Below are 25,474 nucleotides of genomic sequence, written 5' to 3' on the forward strand. Positions count from 1 at the left end.
GTGAAATGAAGAGGGAGTGAAATCACTTAAAGGGATAGTGCACGCAAAAATGAAAATTCAGCCATTATCTACTCACCCATATGCCGAGGGAAGCACAGGTGAAGTTTTAGAGTCCTCACATCCCTTGCGGAGATCCCAGGGGAGAGTGGGTAGCAGCACAACTCCACCTAATGCAGGCTGACAGCGCCCCAGATTAAAGCATAATTGAAACCACAAAATATCTCCATACTGCTCGTCCGTAGTGATCCAAGTGTCCTGAAGCCCCGCCATAAAAAGTTGTTTGGAAAAACGTAATTTGAACTCTGTTTTCAGCCTCAATGTAGCCTGTAGCTGGTCGGAGCTTCAGGACACTTGGATCACTACGGATGAACATTATGGAGATATTTTGTGGTTTCAATTATGTTTTTCTGGACGTTTTAATCTGGGGCGCCGTCAGCCTGCATTAAGTGGAGTTGTGCTGCTACCCCCTCTCCCTTTGGATCTCAAGGGATGTGAGGACTCTAAAACTTCACCAGGGCCTCCCTCGGCATATGAGTGAGTAGATAATGGCTGAATTTTCATTTTTGGGTGCACTATCCCTTTAAGGTAAGATTATTTTTCTTTAGTCATTGAGCTCTTTACGAGAAACACTTAATAAGTGTTTGTGTTACTGTTCACTGGTGCATGGTAAATATGCTTTGTTCTTTTAACATTGGATTGTTGTTAATGTGCCAACTGGCATTGAGAAGGTCTTCTGGTTATATTTTGGAATGATGATTACAGACTACCACCGTCTGCTGGTGTGGTGAGTTATTTCCTCTCATGCAGGTGGTTTGCCATTGGCTGTAGTCTTTGAAGTGTGTTCACTTGAAACTATTTGGCCAAGACACAGGCAACACAACGCAACAATCGGCTTTTATTGCCACTAGTTCTTTGAGGTAAGTTTGGTATGCCTGGGCCTTCAGACACAAAAACATGGAAAAATAGGGTCTGGGTCTTGGGCTTGATTATTTTCATAATTGATTACCCTGTGTTTACTACTTTCTCAATTAATATTTTTGTTTCTCAAACAAAGCTGACATTCTCAAATGTCTTGTTTTGTTCAACAGTCAGTCAACAGTCTAAAACTCAAACATAGTCAGTTTACAATGAGAGGACTGAGGAAACCTGTAAAATTTAAAAAGCAGGCCCTGGAAATTTCTTCTTAAAAACTGACTCAAAGATATTAATTGATTATGAAAATAGTTGCCTTGATTTTCTTTGTCAGGTGACTAATCAATTAATTGAGTAATCGTTGCAGCTATACAAATATTAAACAGCAAGTACAGGAGAGATCATGTTGCTGACACTGATATCATTCATATAATCTGGCCGGTGTGAAAACACAAAGCTGCTTTTGTCTCACATATTTCAGTCTGCAAAATCTATTTCTTAATTAAACCACAGATGTTTTTGCAAGACCATGAAAACCATAAATCATTTCTCATCATGAACTCTAATAATATTTTGACTAACACAAAATAATATTCCATTTCATATTTGTGTTCCTTCGGGCGCTGGAAAAACGGATGTCGGACGGACAGACAAACACACGCACCATCGTGAATGTCTCCATTCCTCTTCTCCTGCATGGCGATCTCAAAGCTGCTGTGCAAGATCTTGTTGAGTGTGTTGATCCAGTCCTCCATCTCTCCTTCACTGTCCGAGGCCAGCAGGTAGGTGCTCTTATCCTGCATCTTCAGCTCGAATGCAAACCGCCGAACCTTGTTGTTCTGCAGCCACGGAAAGAAGAGAAAAAGGGTAGAAAAAAAATAATAAAACCGCAAACCTCAGAAGAATAAGAATATTTTAAGTGTGCAAAACAAAGATTTTGTTATCAGACAGGGGGAGGTTTCATGTTTGCCAAGTGCACATGTATCTGATATTGAATTAATGATTGACTAAGTTTAGTTTTTCACATTTACAAATCAAATAACCATCTGTGGACATGGCAGGGCTGCATGAATGATTCATCCCGCTATCCAAAGCTAACATTCAACTGCCAGGTCACCGGATTCTTACATGTAGTTTTATGATCTAAATCAATAGCTTGCTTCATTTTAATTCTGCCCTCACTGTCTTGTATTATGCAGCTTGATCCTGCAAAAACAAAGTAAATACAGCCTCAAGCGGCAACGAGTAGGGTCCAGGCAGATTGGGAGTGATTGATTTTCTTTAAATTAATTCAACATGGTTATCACAACTTGCTGATGCTCTCTGCTTTCAGAAACATTTGATATAGCTTATGACCTTCAGTGAAGACGTGTTTTACATATCTACACTTGCAGCTATTCTAATAAAAATTGATTGGCTTCTATAATTAAACAGATTCACATATCAAAGTTTCTTTGACAACTTAAGATCAGTGAAGTCTGTAGATGATCCTGACTAAGTTTTGGGACGATTAGCCCAGTGGTTACTAAGGAGATGTCAAAAGCAGGTTTTTAGAGCAGAAGAACATTGGAGCAAAGATACAGATGACCTGAGGGATTAAAATGGTCAAAGAATGTTGCCTCTAGGCCGAGCTGTTTTCGAGATAATTGCAAAAATGTAAACTTGATTATTATAGCATCTTAGATCATCGAGGACAAGCTTGCTCACCATTTCCAGGGTCGGAACCAAACATGAAGAGGCAGCTTTAGGTCATTGTGCACCAAAAATCTAGAATTCACTTCCTGAACACTTCAGGTCTGCCCCAAACCTTTGTTCTTTTGTTTGCTGTGATCCAGACCATTCAGCCAAATGGAAAGACTTGGAATTAATGCAATTCAAAATACCTGCACAGTATGTACTAGGTAATTACCAACACCGGGATTCTTATCTGGATAAACCAAACCAATGGACAAAGGTAGCTCTTAAGGTATGGTTTAAGACCTGCAAATGATTTCACCTTGAGAAACATGAAAATACTGAAACGGGTAGCTTTTGATCCAGAGCTTATACCTTCTGGTCTAGATATGTGGTTTAGGTGCATAATGGTATAAGAGCTTACTGCACTACAGCTAATGGTAATGACTTGCACTCTGTTGACCTGCTTTCAAATGTTTATAGCCTTGGAAAAAATATTTTTTAGATATCTCCAGGTCAGAGACTACTTCAGTAAAGAAATCAAACTAACAGAGGATAGTGAACCCAATTGGATTTATATATTCACTGATGTATAAGAATAAAGACAACAAGCATCTTGTATCACCCATATATAATAGATTACAAAATTCCTAAAATGATTCCACTGCCCGGGTCAAACAGAAATGGGAGAGGGACTCAGGCCTGGAGATATCTGAGGATGATCGGAATGATATTTGGGAGGGTCAAGCTAGGACCACCAATTCAAGATTGTGGCGGGAGTTTTGCTGGAAAAACATGATACGATACATCCTCAGGGGCGGAAGATTGCTGGAGGCTGTGTGGTAAATCAATGGCAGACCATTTGGAGATGCCCACTAATTTCTCCATACTGGCAAGACATCGCCAAAGAAATAAGGAACATCTTTGAAATAGAAGTTGTTCTTTTGTCATATTGCACTTGGGCAAAACTCCAGATCATGCCCCAGGACAAATACCTTTCCAAAGTACTTTTGGCCGTGAGCAAGACAGCCATCACATGGAGGTGGCTACAGGTAAGCCCCTCTTTAAAGAGTGACCGGGTCGCAATTATTAACGAAATTCACTGTATGGAGAAAATCACCTTGTCTTTAAGACTGTGACTTGGTCAATACACAAAAAATTGAAAAAAAAAAATGGACCGTATACACAAAGGGATGTATCCTACTTCTATGCCTCTTAAATAATTTCAATCGACTGTTGTTCCTCTGCTTGTTTGTCTTGTCATGTGAATTGTATTATTTTCGTCTTTGTGTCTGAAATGCACCATATAGATAAACCTGTATGGGACCTGCATAGTGGGTGGAATTTGTGAATTTTGCTGACTTTTGTTCTGATAGTTTTTGCTGCACAAACATTTTTTGGCAGAGAAAAATAGGAAAGAAGAATAATGAGAGCAAAATCAAGGGGGTTCCAGCTGTGAGCATCGCTGCTGGAACCCTAAATATTCACTAACAACATACTGGACTAAAAAATGACACTGTTCAGCTCCTAAAATCTGCAAAATGTGAGTCACTGTCTTGGACAGAGATGGGAGGCTAAACCCAGATTTAATTTAACTGTCACAGACAGCAAATGGACAATGTGAGTTAGGGAGGGACATATTATTTCCATCTGCCTAACAAAGACTCTGAACTCTGCCAGGACCACAGCAGAGACTTTATAAAAGTGAGCTGGAGCTGCAGCATGAAGCCAACAGAAAATATGACCTCAATGATGTCACCGTCCCATTTGGGCTTTTCTCTCTTGCAGCCCATTCAGAACCTAGAACTGCCGATTCAGCAGCAGTTTGACCATGACACTGCATTTTAATAAAGTATTCAATCAGTGTTTCTTCGGCTAGATATGGAAATCTTCTCATTATTGTCAGCAGTCCGTGTTATTGTTATGCGGTGGTTATCAATGTAGCCAGGCTGCGATGTTGAAACAGCAGAGTGGGAGTGACTGGGAGGGAGACTGGCTGAATAAACACGGAGAGGGGAAATAAAACTGGAGTCTTGATAAATGGACTTAATCATCTGATAGGTAGGAGGAGCCGTCTCAATTTCCTAGACAACACAGCTGCACACATCCTCGGGGAAATAAGTGGACGATCCAGTCAGAATTATTTTTAAAACCAAAGTGAGTATCTGTATTATTACAAAAGCGCAGGAGTAGGAGAAAAGAGAAAACAAAACCTCAAACCACAGCTATCAGTTTGAGGCCTTTTGCTCATCATGAAACCTACAGGGAGGACCACCACCTACCTCATTAATGAGGCAAAAGCGTTGTGTGTTTGAGCATATGTTGGCATCTTAACAAAGCGCAGGAGCAGCTTGAGGCTCAGTATGATGTCACTCCACATGCCATTACAGCTGCAGAGTTAAACATCTGCAGTTCCACTCACAGGGCAGTTTCTGCTGGTTGAGTTTAAGTCATATGATCTTTGTGACTTCAACGGAGCAGAAACTCATTAGCTGTATGTGGTATACAAGGGGCTGTGTAATGCTGCAGAATTACTGGTGCAGGTTAATCACCAACAGAATGATTCACTGATTACCGTACAAGGCCTGTATCATCATCACTGCATGACCAGCTGAATGACAATATACTGTGAGGGCATCTGCTTAAAGGATAAGTTTGGTATTTTCCATCCTGGACCATCCTTTTCCATGTTTTTCTGCTAAGTGACTGATGGGAACAGCAGTTTTTGAAACTGGTCCAGCACTGAGCGAGAACGAGGCAATCGGCAGCAGCTAAACAGTCCGCAATGTAACCATTCAGGGCATCTGTGCACCGTCAATGTACGTCCACTTAAGCACTCATTTTTGCCACTGACAGGCTCAGATTGTTATTTTAGGTGTCTCACAACATTATGGAAAGGATCCTTACAGAGACAGACCTTTTTGTTAAAGAGTAAGATCCTTTTGTGTAACTAGAAACAGCCCAGAAAATTGCCATGTCCAAACCCACCAGACTCCATTTAAATAAACAGTCATTTTAGCATGTATAGAGCCAGTATATTTACAATCTAACTGGGGGAATTAAAGGTTTATTTCAACCAAACCAGCCTTGGTGATAGTTGGAACAGTGGAAAGACGAACCAAAACGGCTGCTGTAAGTTTAATTTTGTTTCTGCTGACTCTGAATTGAGTGTGTTTTACAATTACAAATGCACTTTTATTTAAATGGAGTCTGGTGAGTTTGGAGATGGAACTTTCAGGGCTGTTTCTGGTGAAACAAAAAGGATCTTACTCTTTAACAAAAAGGTCTGTCGATGTGGGATCCCTTTCTCAAGTATGTACAAGAACTGGACTTTCCAAATATTCCTGAATGATTGATCATCTGTTTTACAGACATTACATTGTGATGTGTCAGGCAGTTGTCCGACTAACAACTACTATATTATGTTTTAGTATTTAGTGTTATTTTTATCATCATATATGCATTTCCATATATTTCTATAGTTTAATTGTATTACTATGGGTACTGATTTGGTTTGTAGTATTTGTCTTGTCTTAGTCCTGTCTTGGCTTTGTATTGTTCTTATTTTATTTAATGCTTACTTTTTTGTTGTGTCACTGTTGGATTGACCAAATATTACTGGTTTTTTTTATCTGCTCTATTAAGAAAATTTCAATAAACAGATTGTGGAAAAAAAGGTCTATCTCCGTAGGGATCCTTTCCATAATGTTGTCAGACACTTCAAATAATAATCTGAGCCTGTCAGTGGCAAAATGTCTTGAATGGTTACATTGCAGCCTGTTTCAGCGCTGCTGGCTGCAGCTGTCTTGCTCAACATTGGACCAGTTTTAAAAACTATTATCTCCATTAGTCACTTAGACACAAAAACAATTTCTTACCTTTTTTTGGTTAATTTCTTTTCTTTTTGTGTGTGTTTGTTTTATAATATAATTTTTAGTTGTGATATGTCTATCCTCCTTTCAGCATTGCAATTATTTAAGCAAACTAAATGAAAATTAGGGATGCATGGTAATATTGGCATGTCATCAGTATCATGCTATGATATTGGCTTTTTAAATGTAATATGAGAATCGTCCAACATGCTTTTTCTTAATTTGCACAATGAATGAATATCAAATACACTGACAAGCATTGTATTCCATGTCTCCATCTGCTGGTGGGCCATCACGATAACTAGGGATGCATGATATTGGATTTTTTGACGATATCCAATACGCCGATATATAATAGCTTATTTGACAGATAACAGATACCGATGTCGATATATCCATTTTTCCCCCACCTATTTTAAGTGATCATCAAGTCTCTTCTGTAGGGAATTGACATCATATTATGCATGCATACGCCTATTGTAATGGCCCACCAGCAGATGGAGACATGAAACAGAAAGCTTTTCAATGTATTCATTCATTGTGCAAAATAAGAAAAATCATGTTGGCCGATTCTGATTTCATTCATTATAAAGCCGATACTGGCCAACACCAATGATGTACTGATATTATCAGCATGTCATGACTTCTAACAAAATAAAATGTCTAAACAAACCACTGAGGGGCAAACGGGTGAACTTATTTCGGATGTGTGTTCTAGGCTAACGATAAACCAATGTCCAGCGCGCTTTATCTCTCTGGATTTGGCGATCCATTTATTCTCAATACAATGTACACATGTTCACCGTAATATAGAGGGGAGACAGCATCCTCCATATGTAATAATTATTCCATTCAGCAAATTCAGTTTTACTACAAGCTTTAATAACACTATAATAAACACCTGTTTGCTCTCCGTTCAACACACCTGATCCCCATTACCTGGAGCTTACCTATGTGTAACACTACCCTGTGTTCAGTTTAATAACTGCATGTGTATATTTATGTTAACCTTGTGTTAAGGTAAGAATGGAATAAACAGAATTATATTATGGCTCCAACACAGCATGTTGGCCGATGACACGCCGATATTACTGTGCATCCTTAATGATAAGAGTATGTATCCATAATATGATGTTAATTCCACTACAGAAGAGACCTGATGATCACTAAAACAATATGGGGGGGAAAAAGTAGATATATTGATTTTGATATTGGTTATTGGTCAAATGAGTTGTTACATATCGGCAAATCAGATATCGGCAAAGAAATCCAATATCGTGCATCCCTAAGAAGAATCCATGATGAGGTCAATTTTAAGGTTTTGTGATACAAAATAAAAAAGAACATAATCTTTCTGTATTTGTGGCATTTTGTAAAAAAATGGATATCATGGTGCAGAAAACTGTGCAGTGAAATTCGTTTATATTTGACGTCAATCTGGACTGAACCAGGAAATGCGTTCTTATTTCTCTTTGTCCACCGCTGAGAAATGTAACAGAGTGACGGTCTGAAACTAGAAACTGGGCGGTGAACTTGGAGGGATGCCATGGACACTTTAAGCTGCACTGATAAAACCCTCCAAAGATCTAAAAGCATTCAGACCCCATGTGTAACCCTCTCCTCCTTCTACATTTTACTCTCCCCCTCCACACGATTGGAATCAGACAGTTGTGGAAAAACACTCCGATTGATGCCAGCTGGGTGCCTCATCAGTAAGATCAGCTCTTTCCCATCTATTGAGATGATAGACAGATGATAATGCACCCAGTGAGTCTTGGCCTGCACTCAGATGGCTGCACGTGGCATTGATTGCGAGGCCCAATGGAAAGTGCACGGAAGTGAGACCTCAGCATTCACCTTGTTTCACCAGCTGAGAGTCAGCAGTAAAGCGTGACCCTTGGGAGGAGAGAGCTCAGGTTTCAGGGAAATGAACCACAGAGGGTCTCACAGATGCTTTTCAGCAGCGGACCATCATTGCTGGGGAAATTTGTGCTGAAATTTTGCCCACCATAGCTTACATTTCACCCCGCATGTTGGAAAATATGTGTACAGAGAAAATAACTGTGAAGAGGAAGCTGCTAGGTCTGTATTCTCAGTTTATTTCCAGTAAATGCCGTTTTAATGTCAACGAGGGACCGGGCAACGGGATATCCCGTTTAGCAAAACAAGTCATCCAAGGTCGTTAGAGCAACAATCACTGCCTTCATGCCAGAAAGAAATATTTTAGAGCGTACCTGAACAACACCCATACAGGAGTCCAAGAAGATGGTTCCTTTGGGCTCTTTGGAGATCTTCTCATCCTTGTAGAAGTTTAAATTATACGAGCCGTCCCCAAGCTGAGTTAGATGGAAATACCTCCTCTTGAACGACTGAAACAGAAAGAAGAACATTCGACCTTTTAATTATTAGGAAACTAAATGCAATGTTTTGGTCTTTACAATTTCAAGTCCACTACACTCTCTGTGTTATACAGTATAAGATGAGGCTGTCAGTAATTAGAAGCCTGCCAATAAAGAGGCAGTAAATAAAACCTTATTAAGAAAATAAAACAATGGGTGAAGGTATTAAGAATAGAGGGACATATACTTCCTGTTGAGATACGATCATCTACATTTGTAGCCACTTTTAAAAAACATTTAAAACCACATTTTTTTTAGGATGGCATTTCTATAAAGGTCCCAATGTTTAGTGTCTGTATATGTTTATGTTTTTAATCACTTTGTTTTACCACTTTACTACTTGCAGATACCTCTCTGTTTATAGTCTTGCTTTATTTAATTGCTTCATCTTATTGTCTTGTGAAGCACTTTGTAACATCTGTTCTGAAAAGTGCTATATAAATACATTTATTATTAGTATCATTATTATATGTGGTACATATTGTAAAGCCCCTGTACAGCAAATTTCCGATGTGTGATTGTGGGCTATATGAACAAAATGTATTTGACTTTAGGGAAATATTTGTGATGGAAGAAATGACTTAGGAGGAGACCTTCTCATGATAATGAGAGAAATAGGTCAATTTCACTGCTGACATAGCTGAATCTAAACAAAACGAACCCTTTTATGCATGAATTATTAAATCACAAAGTAATAATGTTTCTCAATGTTTGTTTCTGCTTCTAAACAAGTGAAAAATCATGCCTATAAATTTTCTTCCCATATATATTAGTTAGAAGGAGTAACTGATCTCCCCATGGCAGTTGATATCATGCATGAGAGGGTTAAGGAGTAAGAGTAAGGAGTAAGACATGTCAATAATAAGCGATTTTAACAAAAGATTAGACTCAAGACTAAAATCTACACATCCTGATAGTATGTTTTTTCCCAACATTTCATACATTTTTTCATCATTCCTACATAACTTGTACACAATATACATATAATAAATTACAGTTTTGGTAATTTGTAAACTAATGTGGCTGCAACCAAAGCTTATTTTCATTATAGATGACTCTCTGACTTATTTTCTCCATTAATCAATTAGCATCTTGTCTATAAAATGTCAGAAATTTGTTAAAAATGACTGTCGCAAGTTCCACAAGCCAAAAGGTGACATCTTCAAATTCAAAGACAAAACCTTAAGATATTTAATTTGCTGTCAAAAAACACAAAGAAAACAAAAAGCAAATGCTGACATTTGAACATCTGGAACCAACAACTGACTTTTTCCCTCTATGACATGTCATTAAAAAACGTGAAAAATACTGGAAAAAATGGAAATATTATTTGACTTTGAAGTGATCTTTTATTTATATGTTTATTATATTTGGTGAATTTTGTTTTAAACCCCACGGTATTAAGACATACAGGATGGATGACAGCTCATGAATGAGTGGAAGATTTCTCCCGCAACAATACCCTGGATTTCCAGGTATCAAAGTCAAGGATCATAAGGAACTTCTTGATCTTAAAGGACGATCACGGACATAAAGGACCCATTATCTACGATACTACAATGTAACCTTGCTTCTTCTCATTTTCTGTTTTACAAGATGTTGAGCATCTCACCTTAACCTATGATCTTCCTGTCTGTTGTTACTGGTTTTGTGCTATTTTTATTTTTTATGTAAAAATAAAAACTGGAACCAGCAAATGTTTTGTATTTTAGTTAGTCTACCCTCAAATCCATGTCTTTATTTATGGTATCTTACCTTTTCAACCAATGTTTAGACTGATGGAATAAATGTCCTTAGCAGTTCAAGTAGTCTTTGGTTAGTTTTAGAGTTTTGTAGAGGTAAATGTTATTGTAATACATGCACTTCCTGTTCTCAAGTTTCAGATAGCTTATCAGGGTGTCCCTTTTCACATCTCCATTAAGCTTTGTCTCATGATTCACACTTGTCTTTTAACTGTCTTTGTGTCAATATACTGAACTATAAAATAAGAATAATTTTTGCTGGTCAAGTGACTTGAATACTCCCTCAAAATAGCTGCTGTTTCATTTTCTGTTGATCAAATAGTCCATTGTCTAAAGCTTTCACTATTGTCTCACCCTCATGGTGACGCTGATGGCACTGTTCATGTTGCCTTTATACAGCCAGCCATGTTTGGAAATTCCACCTTTCTGTGATCCAAGGGAGGCCGTATCCTGCAGGAGACAACAACACAAGATCAGACAATCATCAAATCTTAAAATCTTGTTTTTTGTATGCTGTAATATATCTACAAATGTACCAACAGAGTGGAATTCACTTATCTTAATGTTAAAAGAAGTTGCAATACTTAAAATATGGCAAATTCTGGAGCACATACATCAATAAACTGTCGCCTGTTTCTAAAAAAAAGTCAAAATAAATGTACATATGCAGAGAAAACTCAAAAAAGAGACTAAACATGATTTAATTTGGATATTTTTGCAGTGCATCAGTACACTGTGATATCATATCACCCATTCTGTGAACACACCCTGCCGGAGCCTTGCCTCACTGTGCAGAAAACCTTTGATGTTGTGGTTTGAGACGACACAGAGCAGAACACAATGTAGGTCTGCCTCAGTCCAAACAAGCAGGCAGAGGAACATTAAATAAACTGTGACTGTGAAACAAAATAAACATCTCCATCTTCACAGCAGATCCGTGACACAAGGACCGGATCATCTCGCACTCATACGGCGGGTAGCATGAGATCACATATGACCAAAACCTGTCATCTATGAAAATGATCTGTAAAAATAAACCAATTAGGTGAGTAATGAAGGAAGAGGAGCCGGGCCCTGTCCTAGTTTATATCAGACCTGCGTGACATTTACAGTTACTTCCCGACTTTGAGAGACTACAGTGAGGAGCTGAACCCTGACAGCTTCACACAGTGAGGAAAGTGAATGGCCTTTCAAGATGTCTTCATCCTGGTCCAGCACCACTTCTTCTTCTTCTTCTTCTTCTTCTTCTTCTTCTTCTTCTTCTTCTCTCAGTCGCATAAAGCAAAAGGGGATTTTTTAAAAGTGCTGGCAGGAGTTATGATAATTTCAATGTGCCTTGTAAAGTGATCTGAAAAGCATCTGGAAAGGTTCACTGCCTATTTCTCCTTTTCAATGTCTAGACAACATTCACCGGTCCGCAGAGAGGCAGAAGAATCACAGGGTTCATTCTCTCTGAACTCCTATTTCTAAACTATTTAAAAAATCAGCAAACAAAACAGTTGCACTATTAAACTCTGGTTTGACAAAGAAAGGATAAACCAAATCTCAGTTGCATGTGATCCAAAACACACAATCATGAAAAAGAAATGATTTAATGTGGGTATTTTAGAGAATGAGTTCAATTGCTTTTCTTTCTGCACAAGCAACCTCCCTGTTTCAAAAAAAATCTTGTTGTGAAGAGATGGAGGCCAGAGAACGAGGCAAGAGTTGAACAAAGTTCTCCTGCTCCTCCTGTCCTGTCAGAGGTGAGGCTGACTGTGAGGCTGAACAGGACAGACTCTGACCCCTGACGACCTGCGCACAGCTTTCCTCAATCACAACTCCAAAACCCCAAAAGCTCCTGTGTATAAATGGTGTATTCCAGCTACTACTGACGCAAATTTTGTTGCCTATAGGAAGTGCACTTTGACATATAGCGTGAGCACAGTAGGTCAGGATCATCATCATACTTCTTGTTAGAGAGCGCGACCTTAGAGTGTGTTAGATAACGCATCAGCAACAGCTTCTTATCATCTTTAAGGCTCCCATCACATCTGAGTGTCTCTGTCAGGTGACTCATGAGCCTCCTTGTTGTGCACTCCCACAAGCCATTCCAAAGGCAACAAACACTCATTTAATCTGTGCACAAAAACACTCACACCCACTCCTTCATACATAAATTAGAGGAGGATGAAAAAATCCAAATGCTGCTGGAAAATTTCATTGTGTAAAAAAAGGAGCTCTTCTGAGACATGGTGTGCCGGTAAAAGTCTTTACGTCTAATTACACTTAATTCTTTCCGTTGAATTCAGCTATTAGATGCAAAAATGCCTTTTATTTCTTTAACAGCTATAATGAAAACAGGAAAGGCAAAACTGATGACTGGAATTAGAAGCATGCAGTCTTTTTTGGGCAAGGTTTCTAATAAAGAGACGTGATCCTCGGTTAAAATGCAGTCTAGAAACAATGCAGATACACACACTTCAGTACTCTGAGCTATTGATTGGATTAGTTTTGGTAAATTAAGGGATGAAAAGTCTAGACACTGTTAAGAAATAAGACATAGAGGGTCCTATTTAAACAACCTATAGGGCATGGTCTAAAGTGCATCTGGGGGCGTGTCGCACTCTACTTTTGCTCATTAAATGGGGCATAATCTGGGTGCAAAGTGAGGTGCAAGGGGCAAAGAGGTTGTATTTAGTCCCTTAATTAACCATAGGTATGTTTTTGGCATAACATGAATTCAACCAACCAGAGTGTCATCTCCCATTCCCTTAAAAAGCCAAATGCACCTGGTGCACTGCTGTTTGCATGGCTATTCAGCAAATTGGAGAAGCAAGCGTTTTTCTGCTGAGAGTAATGCAGCAATGGCACTAATGTCACTGCAGCAAATATAGTGAGATATTTAAGCAGCAAAATTAAAAACTATAGAGGAAACAGAACTAAAATTTAGCTTCTGAAATAATCAACAAAGTTACGCTGCTCCTCCTGCGCAAACAGCTCTGCTCTGATCTCTGCTATGTTGCATTTTACAGAATGTCATTCATATTTTCCCTCTTTAATAATGTTTTATTTCACCCACCTGCAACCCAGCAACGCGTTCCTGTATGTGTAACAAGCAGAGTGTACACACATTGTAAATCCAACTATGTAGGCGCATCTCACTATCTGAATAATGCAACGTTAAAATAGCAGGAAACTGGGGTGACATCTACCTCAACTGGTAGAGTGTGTGCCCCATATAGGCTGAGTCCTTTGCAGCGGCCTGGGTTTGATTCCAACCTGCCCCCCCCCCCCCAAGTTTGGTTGGTCAATGGCTCAGTCGCTTTCTGCTGCCTCAAAATAACAATGCACAAACAATGCATCTCACCACACCTCATTTTAAGACACATGGGTGTACAGATGGATGCAAGCTACTTACACGAGGGTGCTGATCGTAAAAATGACAACTGTGTCAGTCTGAAACTAGCAATGACAGATGTGTGTGGTGTGTGCCCTTTGCCAGGTGTATGATAGGGCCCATAGACTCACCTCATCTTTGTCGACATCCTCATCCACTTCAAATACATGGACTGCCAGTTTATCAGGTCTGGACACTTTGCTGTGAAAGAATCAATTCTCATTAAGCAAGCATGTACAGTAACACGATCAGAGAAAACAACAAATAACACCATCAAGTACAAAAAATTATGACAGGTCAAGGTAACTGTGTCCTCTGGTGCTGCACTTAGGTATAATTTTGAGATTCTTTTAGGTTTTACATTTCTTGTTCAAAATCCAATAACTTGATTGTCATTATGCACAAATAAAGTAAAATAAGACACAAATGAAGTAAAAGATAATAAATATTCAACGCAAAATATTCAATCTAAGCCAAGCTAAGTACAAAATATAAGCAATATTTAGTATAAAAAATACAATTAATGAGTGTGCAAACATCAGCAGCTGCAGCAAAAGTCCAGTAAAGGCACAGTATGACAGATATGAAGTTAATTATCCATTAAATTGATGCGGAAAATATCTTTTTTTTAGTCCAACACATTTATCTGACACCTTCTGCTACTAGTTACTTGTTCATACAATGTTATCTTAATTTATCACTTTGGAAAGAGACATTCTTCTCAATAGACACATTTACATTAGATATTTAGGTGCATTTCACTGCCAGTACTTGAGTTTTTAGCACTTGGCATTTAACAGCATTTGCTGTCGAGGATATTGACGGCAGACTGAGTTTTGCTTATCTGCTTTTATTTCAGTTCACTCAGTTAATCTTTCTAGCACATGTGGTCTGAGGTGGTGTGACTGAGATGTGAATTTTCCTTCAGTTTTCTTCATTGTCTTTGAATTTGAGTAATTTTGCATATTTGCAGCTGCCTCTGGAGAGTCTGAAAAAGGCAACATCACGGCAAATGCAAATTCCAGGAGTGCTGAAAAGCAGCACTTGACTGTTAATGGAAACACACTGAGGTGTATACTGTCTTCCTGCTGGAATATGAAAACGCGCCAAAGGTAAGAATCACTTTTACTGACAACAGTGTGAGGTTTTTAACAGGTGATCCACGTCACGGGGTATTGTTTTAACTTCCCCAGGTTCAGTAAAGTGACAGACCACTTGGCAGCAGCGTCAGTGTGGAGATCATAAGGTCATTGTCAACTCATATTCTAACGTGTTGCCAGTAAAACAGATATTCTTTAGGGAAGAGGCTGGAGCTGATGACACAATCTCCGGACAATGAGGGTGGTTTCCACACAGGCTGCAGCCGGGAATTATCCAGCGCACTGTAAAAAGGAAACTGTCTTTTGTTGCAGGGAAATAAGACTTATTTGCACGCATGCGTTTCCTTGTAATTAAATCACAGCAACAATTTTGTAGAAGCAGGAAACACAAAAGTTACAGTGTGTCTCGGTGACCTGGAAAAAACTGCGTGACCGCGTGTGCACTGTGTCTTTAGTTTAAAACCTCTGGCATCCATATATTACATGTGGTGACTGTTCTTACTTGCCCATCATAAGAATGTCTCCTCACACTTCCACATTACCTCTTTGAATACAGTGTATAACAGTGCTGCAGACTTACTGTGGAAGCTGTCGAAAGTCTCCAGAATAGTCCTCGTATTTGTAGTTGACGACATGCCAGTCAGACTTGTAGGTCTTAATGCACTGAGAAGACAAAGGAAACAAATTAAAGACCACTGTAACATACTGTACAGTCTGTCAGCACTGTGAAACACACCTGAGCAGTACTTTAGAGTTGTGTAAAGGTGTCAGTTTGTGTCAAAATCACTAGTTTGTGTCCTCCAATCAAGCATTTATAGATGTTCACAAAGGCCAAACTTGAACATGAAAAGTCCTTGGAAGAAGTGAGATGCAATTACTGTTTAAATATGGAGACAATGGTACAAACATTCAGACAGTCTTTCTGCACGCAGGTGTAGACTCAAAAAGGAGCAGATGTCTGAAATCTGCTTACTATCTCACAGCAGGCCAATTGCTATATGAAGCGGGCAAAATTCTCAGATCTGGGAAGTTTCAGTAAGTTACAGACATTGCGGAAGCAGGCTTCCCAGTTCAAATGTTGGAAAGTTGTGTGGTGGAGAGTTTCAGACACTGTTCATCCATTAGACTTGAACTTTGGTTGAAGCACATTGACACCTTTAAAAGAGTATACTGCCTACTTAGTGTTGCATTCCTAAAACATGGTCTCACAATGGACAGTTTAAAAAGCTAGAACTGCCATCCCAAGGTTGTATGCTTTCGTGCACCAGTCAAGTTTCTCGTACAGTTTACACCCATGTTTGTGAGGACATGGATGCTTCACACACATTTTCCTACTGGGAGCACGGAAGATCTTTCCAATCAGTACAGTCCCAAGGTGGGCACCCAAAAGTAGTGTCTCCAATTCAGTATCAGACCAAATGATGATGTTAGGTAACGGCCAGAAATGTGTTCTATGTAGAACATTACGATGTCACAGTGATGCTGATCTTTGACATTCTGGATATAGTAGGCCATCATCTTTATCATTTTATCCTATTACACATTTGTGTGAAATTCCTCATTGAGTCCAAGTGGACATTTGTGCCAAATTTGAAAAAATTCCCTTAAGCTGTTCTTGAAATGTTGCCTTCACAAGAATGAAATGGATGCAAGGTCATGGCGATTTTGACCTTTCATGCTTGACCACCAAAATCTAATCAGTTTATCCTCGAGTCTAAGTGAACATTTGTGCCATATTTTGAAGAAATTCGCTCATGGTGTTCTTAAGATATCGAATTCATGAGAATAAGCCAAACAAGGTCACAGTCACCTTGACCCTTGACCTATGACCACCAAAAACTAATCAATTCCTCATTGAGTCCAAGTGGACAGTTGTGCCAAATTTAAATAAATTCCCATGAGGTGTTCTTGAGATATCACGTTCACAAGGATGGGACGTACATATGGACAACCTGAAACCAAAACGCCTCCGGCTGTAGCTATCTCAGTTGCTGAGGCATAAAAAAAGATCAAACTAGATTTAGCAGAATGGGAGACATCTTTGTTGTTTCTTGTCAAAACCTGGTGCCTATATTGACCACAATGCAACTCGGCTCCAACAGTTCAGTCAGAGATTTGGGTGTGTTACAAGTAGCAGGTAATGTAGCGTAGAACAGAGATAAGATGTTGGCTACAGAGGTCTGGAAAGCTCACTTTTGTTTTTCATTTTCAAACACAATAAGTTTGTGCTCTAGATAAATGATCAGCGCTCAGTGAATAACCTCCGAAGCTCTATGATAAGCTATTATGGCAAGGTTTAACTATACAGACCAGTGAGCAGTGATACCTAACACATCTTTGGGGTCATCAGGTGGGAACCTTCTTTCACCGGTGTTTCGTCTAGTTGGTGCCATGACACCTCCAGGATGCTAGACAGTGATCTCTGGTGTCTCAGAGACATTCCCCTAATGCCAGGTCTCACTGCTCCATGCACCGACCCAACAACCTCCTTTACCTTACACATGGCTTTCTCAGCCCAAACAACACTGCCACCTTCAACAAACCCAGGCTCCGTTTACGCGAGCTCCAGGTAGTGACCGTGCCGGTACTACCTTTCCTAGCACATTCACCATACTCTATGTCACATGCTAGATATCATAACTCCAATATAAGTTAAAGGAGATAGAGAAGATAAACTCAAGGTAAGATAAACTGGAAGAACGTAGGGTTCAATCACAAATCAAATTTGTATGCTACAGAAGAGAGGTATGGCAACTGTAAACAGAGCTGATTATCATGAACAAACCAACAACTTGCAAACTCATATGCTCTCAAATTTAGAGATTGGGTGGACTTGAAAACTGCACAGTTTATTTATTAGTGAATCCAGATGTTGTTTCATATTTACTTACAGCTGTTTTTATGAATCATTACAAAGCATATCTACAATACAACGGTTGTTTTGAGCAACAATTAAAGCTTCTATGTAGTGAAATCCTCAAGGAATAAGGAGTGTATGGTCAGTGTTCACACTCCACCTCAGTCTAACCATCCATTAGCACAAACTGGGGAGGGAGTGTATCTCTATCTCCCTGTACTGGGAAAGGAGACATCTGTTCATTGTTAGAGTCAGAGATAGGAGCAGCTCACTGGTATCTATTCTGCAGAAATACGTGACCGTTTACAAGAACTGCGCCGAAATGCAACCTGATCAGGAGGGCGATCGGAAACAGAGAGGCTCCTGCTGGGTTGATCCCCACAGCTGTCCTGGTGATGTCACACAACACACTTGACCGGCAGTTTCAGTATCTTTACGACTTCAGACAAAGCTCCCTGAAAGCTAACCTCTGACCTGGAAGGTGAACTGTTGGCAGCCAGTTGGTCTCTGGCTTTAGAAGACAGTAAGAGTAGTGTGCCACATGGTAACCCACTGTGATCATTAGAGGAAGAAACATTTTCCCTCTTGTCACCATAATTCATCACATTTTTTCTGATTTTTTTTCAGTCCAAATGCAAGTAAATTACTAAACAAACACATCTTAGAAGCTGCTGTGTTTTCAAAAAGTTTACAGCTTGTTTAGTCTGAGACAGCAGAGACAGGCAGAATTATAAACCAACAGTGACAGACAAAAAACAGAAGTTAGATAAACTTGAAAATTGCAGAAATTAATTGCACTTCATCCCTCCTATGCCCCCTGCCATGAATAGATATAACTGAGAAAACACAGCACAAACAGTCCAGTAATGATCTGTAATGAGTCCAGATACCATGTACGCAACAGTTCAAAGTAAGATGAATGTTCCCTTTAGTGGAAATAAAGAGGTTTCCTGATCAGCCGTGATGCGTGATGTACATTGCTGCTAATATTAGACCACAAATTGAGTAATGACTCACATTAGTGTCACTATTCTGCAGCCATGTGTCTGTGCAGTTAACATGAGAGTGATATATTCCTCTTACTGCTTGTACCAGACGTTGCACTCACGGTCCGGCCACCAAGCTTTTCATGTTCAGCAATTGAATAAACTCTCATATTTGTGCAATCACATGCAGTATATAAAGTGCTTTGTGTTTCTTGTTTGCATTAATACCGACCTGCACAAACTTGACAGTATATTTACCTTTTGTGTCTTTAAAACTTCAAGTTATGTGGGATTACAGCTCATTAATACTCCCAACATTTCCCTTAAATAACACTTTTTATTTGGCATGATAACAACATTTAAACCTCATCATTTTTATCTACTTGTTCCAGTGCTTTTGTTGAAGCTATGTCAAAGTCACATTCAAGGGAGTTTGCATAAACCAATAATGCTTTTATAGCAGGAAACTTGTGCACATTTTCTCTTAAAAGCCATTAAACTTGTTTTTTAAATCTTATTTGAAAAGATCATGTTGAGTATTATTTCTTAAAAGTTGACACTTGAATTGTTTTACTCATGCATCCTTTATTTCACCAGGAAAATCAAATTAAGATACAAGATTTCTTCTTCCAGGGACTCCTGGTCAAGACAGCAGCATGAGCAGTTTCACATAACAGTTTCACACAGGAGGAAACAGTAAAAGTAGAGAGGCATACAAGCCATAACAGCGATTTCCGTAACACATTCCTCCTAAGTCAAAGTTTATGTAAAACTGCAACATGTTCCTTAAGGGACCTATAAAGATAGTCAAAGAAGGGAGCACTTCTAAGGTAATGGTATTTTGAAGTCCATTACAAAAAATACTTTTTAAGGAAAGTAGTTTTACCAACTGAAGCCGGGCTCAGACTGCGTAGTTCAAAAACCGAAACTGATTTTAAAACTGATTTTGCATCACACACATAAGGAGATACTTCACAGATGTTCTTCTCTCTAATCTCAAGCATGCACACACTACACAACCTGAACAGCGCATCACACATGAGAGGATATCATCAAGATTATCGTGCCAGAGGGAGCCTGAATGCACCACCTCATGTGATCTCATGGGGAAGCAGATGTAAACAAAACAGAGACTGGTGTGGTGTGTCAATGTGCTGTAATGGTAACTATGCTTAGAGAAAAACAAAAGCAGAGAGCTTAACAAGTCTGGATGAGAAAATGGTTTGAGAGACGAGGTCAACACAGGTTATCTATTCTTCAGCGAAAACAGGAGGTGAGATTTTAACTGTCAGTAGTATGCCAGCTAATATTAGCCTCAAGGGCCAGGATGTTTACCTTTGCTTGGCAGCACCGTCAGCTGCTCCAGACCAATGTAATCATAACCGTAGTCATCCAGATTTTAAATCCTAAATGTCAAACATGTTTGTAATTACCAGGGCGATAAGCCTGTGAGCAGTTCAAGAGGTTTAAAGGTCCAGTGTGTAAGATTTAGGGCGATTTAGTGGCATCTAGTGGTGAGAACTGCAGATTGCAACCAGCTGAAACTTCTCCTGCTAAGAATTCCTTCAATGTTCATTGTTCAGGAGGTTTTTAATGGAAGCCTAATTATCTGCAGAGGTCTCATCCTCTCCAAAACAAATGGACCCGGAAAATAAAACCAGTAAAAACACTGAATAAATCAGTATCAAGTTACAAATCAGTGTTTCTTCTATGCCATTTGGCTTGTCAAAGATGGTCTGCCAGCCCAGTACCTGCTAATGTGTGCTTACCTTATTGTCATTTAATTTAATTTTATTTATTTGGCTCTAAAACATATCAAAGGAAGGACATTCTTCTAAAAAGCACCTAGTTTACAAATGACTTTTGGCTTGTCTGATTGTAATAACAAAATTAACTTAAACATAGATGGATGGTTTAAATAAAACGTTGGCAAATACCTTTCTCTGCAAGTCATGAAGCTTTCATTCTGACCATTAAACAAAATATGATACTCATCTCCCACACCATCATCATCGCAGAGGTTCCAGATCCTCTGGTTTCTGTCCAGCCCTTTATATCTTCCAGAGACTTTAGGAATCCTGGTGTTATTTGCTCTTCTCCAGTTTAAACTCTTGTTTAATTTCAATATCACATGATGTCATACTTCTGTGCTCACTTTGCCACTTTCGTATAGACTGATCTTTTAGCCACTGTAAACAGTTAGTTTGAACTAGATGATGCTGTTACACTCCTGATCCAGATGTTCAGGAGGTCTTTATCATGAGTTGCATTATCCACAGATATCTCCTCATCTCCGAAACAAATGTACCAGTAAAAACACAGTTTCACGTTTATCGTTCACGGCTATCTAGAGCCACTGTTGGTTTGTCCGTTCTGGGCTACTGTAGACACACAGCAGTGCAACATGGCAGACTCCATGTCTTGTCCATGGAGCACCCACTCCCTATGTAGATACAAACGGCTCATTGTAAGGTACTGAAAACACAACTATTCTTAGTTTCAGGTGATCACACACTAAAGAAAACATACTTGTTATATAATACTCCTTTTCTGCCAGTTTATCCCCTGAATCCTACACACTTAACCTTTGAAAATGGATCTGTAAAGCTCTCACACTACCACATTATCTGGGCTGAACGTCTGCACAGATCAAGGTCCCAATAGGAATTCTCTGATTATTGCAAAGGGTGAATCAGGGATGAATCGGCCCACAACTCCTGTAGTCTGAGCCCAACTTTAAAAACTCAACTGTGTGTCATCAGGACTGTGAGGGTGTGGTTTGGTCAAATGTGACTGACATCAGTCTGGTATCCAGATTTTGATAAGAATGTTGCTAAATCCTTATTGGTGCATGTAAATACATGACATCACTTTTTTTTCCATCTGACCCCTCCCCACTTCCGACAAAAACACAAGTACAGAAATCTCTGATGTGAACTAACCAGGACTGGCAGAAAATATGAGGTTTATGTAACAACCCCCATTGCTCATAAGAAGTTGATTAAGACAACATGTTTTCAGGGCCTTTAAATCAGCTTACCTCTTGGACGAACAGACTCTGAGCCTCCCTCTCTGCATTTTCAGGCAATGTAGGGTAGAGAGTTCTCCCTTGCCGCCTCAGAGTTGAAATCTGTAAAAGAAAGACAGAGATGATTTATTCAACAAGAGAAACAGAGCAGGGAAATTATAACAAACATGACAACATTGTAAAAGTGAAAACAAAATGTGGAAGACATTGCTCAAGCTGGACAGTTTGTGGTCTCAGCTGGACTCGGTTGCTCTGGGTGTTCTTTTAAATATTATTCTACGTTTGAGTAAGGACCGATGGGTTTCTGAGGGTTCAAAGGGGCAGTGTGTGAGGGAGGCAGGATGCTTGTCCATACTGTTCAGCTCCAGGAACCACAGACACACCCTAACTCTGGCTCTCTGCCACTGTTGTATAGCCGCACTCTGAGTAATCAGCATCTCAGCACCTCTGATGCCTCATTTCAGCCTTTTCACTAATGACCAACAGGTTCACTGTGCACTGGAGCCAAACAGCAATTTCACAGCGGAACAAAAAAAAAAATCAAGGCTCTGCTGTTGAAGTAAAAACCTCAGATCATATTTTAACAAGGCTAAGTGTGGACAGCCACGCTAGCTGCTGAAAGGCAAACTTCAGCAAAGCTCAGCAGTAAATCTTACTCTCTAATAGAACAACAATAGGTCAGTTTCAGCTGAGTGTGAATGCTGGAGCTCTATCCGGAGCTTTGTGCAACAACATCATCACCCTCAAGTCTTAGCAGGGGGATTAATTTAAAAATAAAGTGCATCTGACCACACGTAATCCCTGCGAGCAAAAGTGAAATATGAGTACAACCATTAAGTGAAGCAGTTCAGCTGACTGAGAGTTGCAAGGAAACAAGTGAATTGTGGCTTTGTGCAACTCTAATGCTGATCAGCTGTGTGTTCTGTTATCTTTAACAAACACATTTTTATTGAAATGAAAGGCGCTTTGAACAGGATATTTTCCATTTCAAGAGTTTACAGTCCAATTTGCTGTAGAGCTAATCAAAGAAAACCACTTTGACCGCATAGTGTATTAACAAAGAAACACATTGATCAGGGTTTTGTCACATACGGAAATCAGTCAAATGGATTTTTAATCCCGTAGATACCAATCTAACCAATCCATCAAATTATTTCTTTAAATAAAAAATAAAAAAATTGACAGAAAATGAGTTTCCAGTCTGATGGCCAAAGAAAAAATGTCGACATTGTACATTTCTATGATAAAGCTGAAAGATTGAGACTCTACATTTCAACAACGGTTTGGTGCGGCTTATGCAGTGATGCGAGCGCCAGACTGTCGTGGTGAAGAGGGAGCTGAGCTGGAAGGCGAAGCTATAGATTTACTGACCCATCAACGTCCCAACCCTCACCTATGTACATGAGCTCTGGGTAGTGACCGAAAGAATGAGATCACATGTTCAAATGGCCGAAATGTGGTTCCTCCGTGGGGTGGCTGGGCTCAGCCTTGGAGATACAGGAAGAAGCTCTGACATCCGGAGGGAGCTCGGAGTAGCTGCTGCTCCTTCGTGTCGTGTCGAAAGGGGCTGGTTGAGGTGGTTCGGGCATCTGATCAAGATGTTTCCTGGGCGCCTACCGTAAGAGGTATTCCAAGTGTGTCCCACTGGTAGAAGCCATAGAAGACTGGAGCAGACCCAGAACATGCTGGAGGGATTACATATCTTATCTGGCCTTGGGGTCCCCCAGGAGGAGCTGGAAAGTGTTGCTGTGGAGGGGGACATCTGGGGTGCTTTGCTTGGTCTGCGGCCCCGCATAAGCGGATAAAAATGGATGGATGGATGGATGGATGTGGTTAACATGTGGCTAGGTTGGTTTAGGCACAAATACCACTAGGTTATGATTTGGAAAAAAAAAATTCACATTTTGGCTGAAACTACCAGCTTCTCGTGCTACTATCCTGGCAGGAAAGACAGATGTCTCGGTAAAGTACGACTCCTTTTTTATGTCTAAAATCCGTTGAAACACACCAACAGGTCGTTCCAAAACACCCGTGGTAGGTACCAAAAAATCCGCTGGAAACACAACAATGACTCAATATATTAAAGCAGATTTTATGGTTTGACAGTCCCAAATAGCATGGTTTGCAGCAAAGTACAATGCCAACATTTTCTTCTGGTGACTGGACTGATTTTTTTTTGATTTTTTTGCCGGAGCAATATTTTGTCATTTTAACACACCATGGAGGTGACTGATACAGTATACTAGAAATAAAACAATTAGTAGATTAATTGATCAGTGGAACCACAGAAAATTAATTACTTTTTTGATTTAATAACGGTTTATGTCATTTTTCGAGCAGGATACCAAATGTTCTCTTGATTCAGCTTCTCAAAAGTGAGGATATGCCGCTTCTCTTTTTTGATGCCATTGTAAACTCAATCATTCGAGGTTTTGGACAGTAACATGAATTTTTCACTGTTTTCCGACATTCTGTAGACCAAATAATTTATCGATTAATCAAGAAAATAATCAGATTGATAAATGATAATTGCAGTAAACCCAGTTTTAAGTTTAAGATTAAAAGCAACCCTGGAAAACCAGTATCTTATTCAATAATCATCATCACTGCTGTCATGTGTCTTGACATCTGAACTGACACTTTTTGTTTGGGCTAAAATGCTTCCTTTGAATGACCTTGTATTTGACTGAGTGGTGGTCATGTCAGCTTCAACAAATCCCACACCGAGCTCATATTTGTGAACCTGAAGTCCCCCCTTCCTCTGTGCTAGCCAGGTTTCCTGCACGGGAGATGATGATCTTTACAATCCAAGCTGCAGAAATAAACAGGCATGGAGGTAAGAGGGAGCCAGGAAGAGGGCCACAGGAAGCATTTAATTGGGCCACAAGTCACCAGGGGGAACCATGGAACCCTCATGGAGCCCTAATTTAGCAAGAGATGTAGCCGAACCTGAACCAAGTGTGCCTCCTGACATCACCACCTCAGCACTGGTCTCATATTGCCTAAGTTCAAACTGATATTAAAGGTAAACAAATGATATTCTACATTTTTGTTATTGTCAGCAAATCCTATGAAATGACCAAAGTCAACAATTAATTATTTTTTTTCCTACTAACAAGTATTGCCAGTCATGATAAATCTTATTCCTCTGAGCCACACCATTGAACTGAATGACATGTTCCTTCATTACCATGAAAATGAACGACAATGCCTTCAGAAAGACTCACACCGAAGCCCACGCTGGCACTGGGCCGTTCGTAAACTTGGAGCAGCATGCTAACATTCTCACAGTGACAATGCTAACGTGCTGATGTTTGGCAGGCTATAATGTTTTCTATGTTAGCCATCTCAGTTTAGTGTGTTAGCATGCTAAAATTTGCTAAATAGCACAAAACATAAAGGGCAGATGAGGCTATGGAGAATTTCATTAATTTTGCGAATAATATCTATCCCATGTTGGCACTAAAGCAGAACTCAGGAGATCACCATTGTCAGTGTGATTCATCTTCTGGGGACCATGAACAT

At 39.6% G+C, this 25,474-nt stretch overlaps 1 protein-coding gene across 5 annotated transcripts in view; it reads right to left on the reverse strand.

Annotated features, from left to right (window-relative positions):
* The window catches only part of LOC117251257 (dedicator of cytokinesis protein 9), a 126,826-nt gene that overhangs the window by 38,994 nt on the left and 62,358 nt on the right, over positions 1-25,474 (reverse strand). For all 5 annotated transcript variants that reach the window (XM_033617395.2, XM_078174516.1, XM_033617387.2 and 2 more), the window contains exons 3-8: positions 21,962-22,051; positions 15,659-15,741; positions 14,110-14,179; positions 10,954-11,049; positions 8,693-8,827; positions 1,577-1,751 (exon numbers count right to left, since the gene is read on the reverse strand). In XM_033617395.2, the coding sequence (XP_033473286.2) occupies positions 1,577-1,751; positions 8,693-8,827; positions 10,954-11,049; positions 14,110-14,179; positions 15,659-15,741; positions 21,962-22,051 (649 nt within the window). The remainder of the gene's footprint in view (positions 1-1,576; positions 1,752-8,692; positions 8,828-10,953; positions 11,050-14,109; positions 14,180-15,658; positions 15,742-21,961; positions 22,052-25,474) is intronic.

This window comes from Epinephelus lanceolatus, chromosome 14 (assembly GCF_041903045.1).
Source record: "Epinephelus lanceolatus isolate andai-2023 chromosome 14, ASM4190304v1, whole genome shotgun sequence".
Taxonomy (NCBI): domain Eukaryota; kingdom Metazoa; phylum Chordata; class Actinopteri; order Perciformes; family Serranidae; genus Epinephelus; species Epinephelus lanceolatus.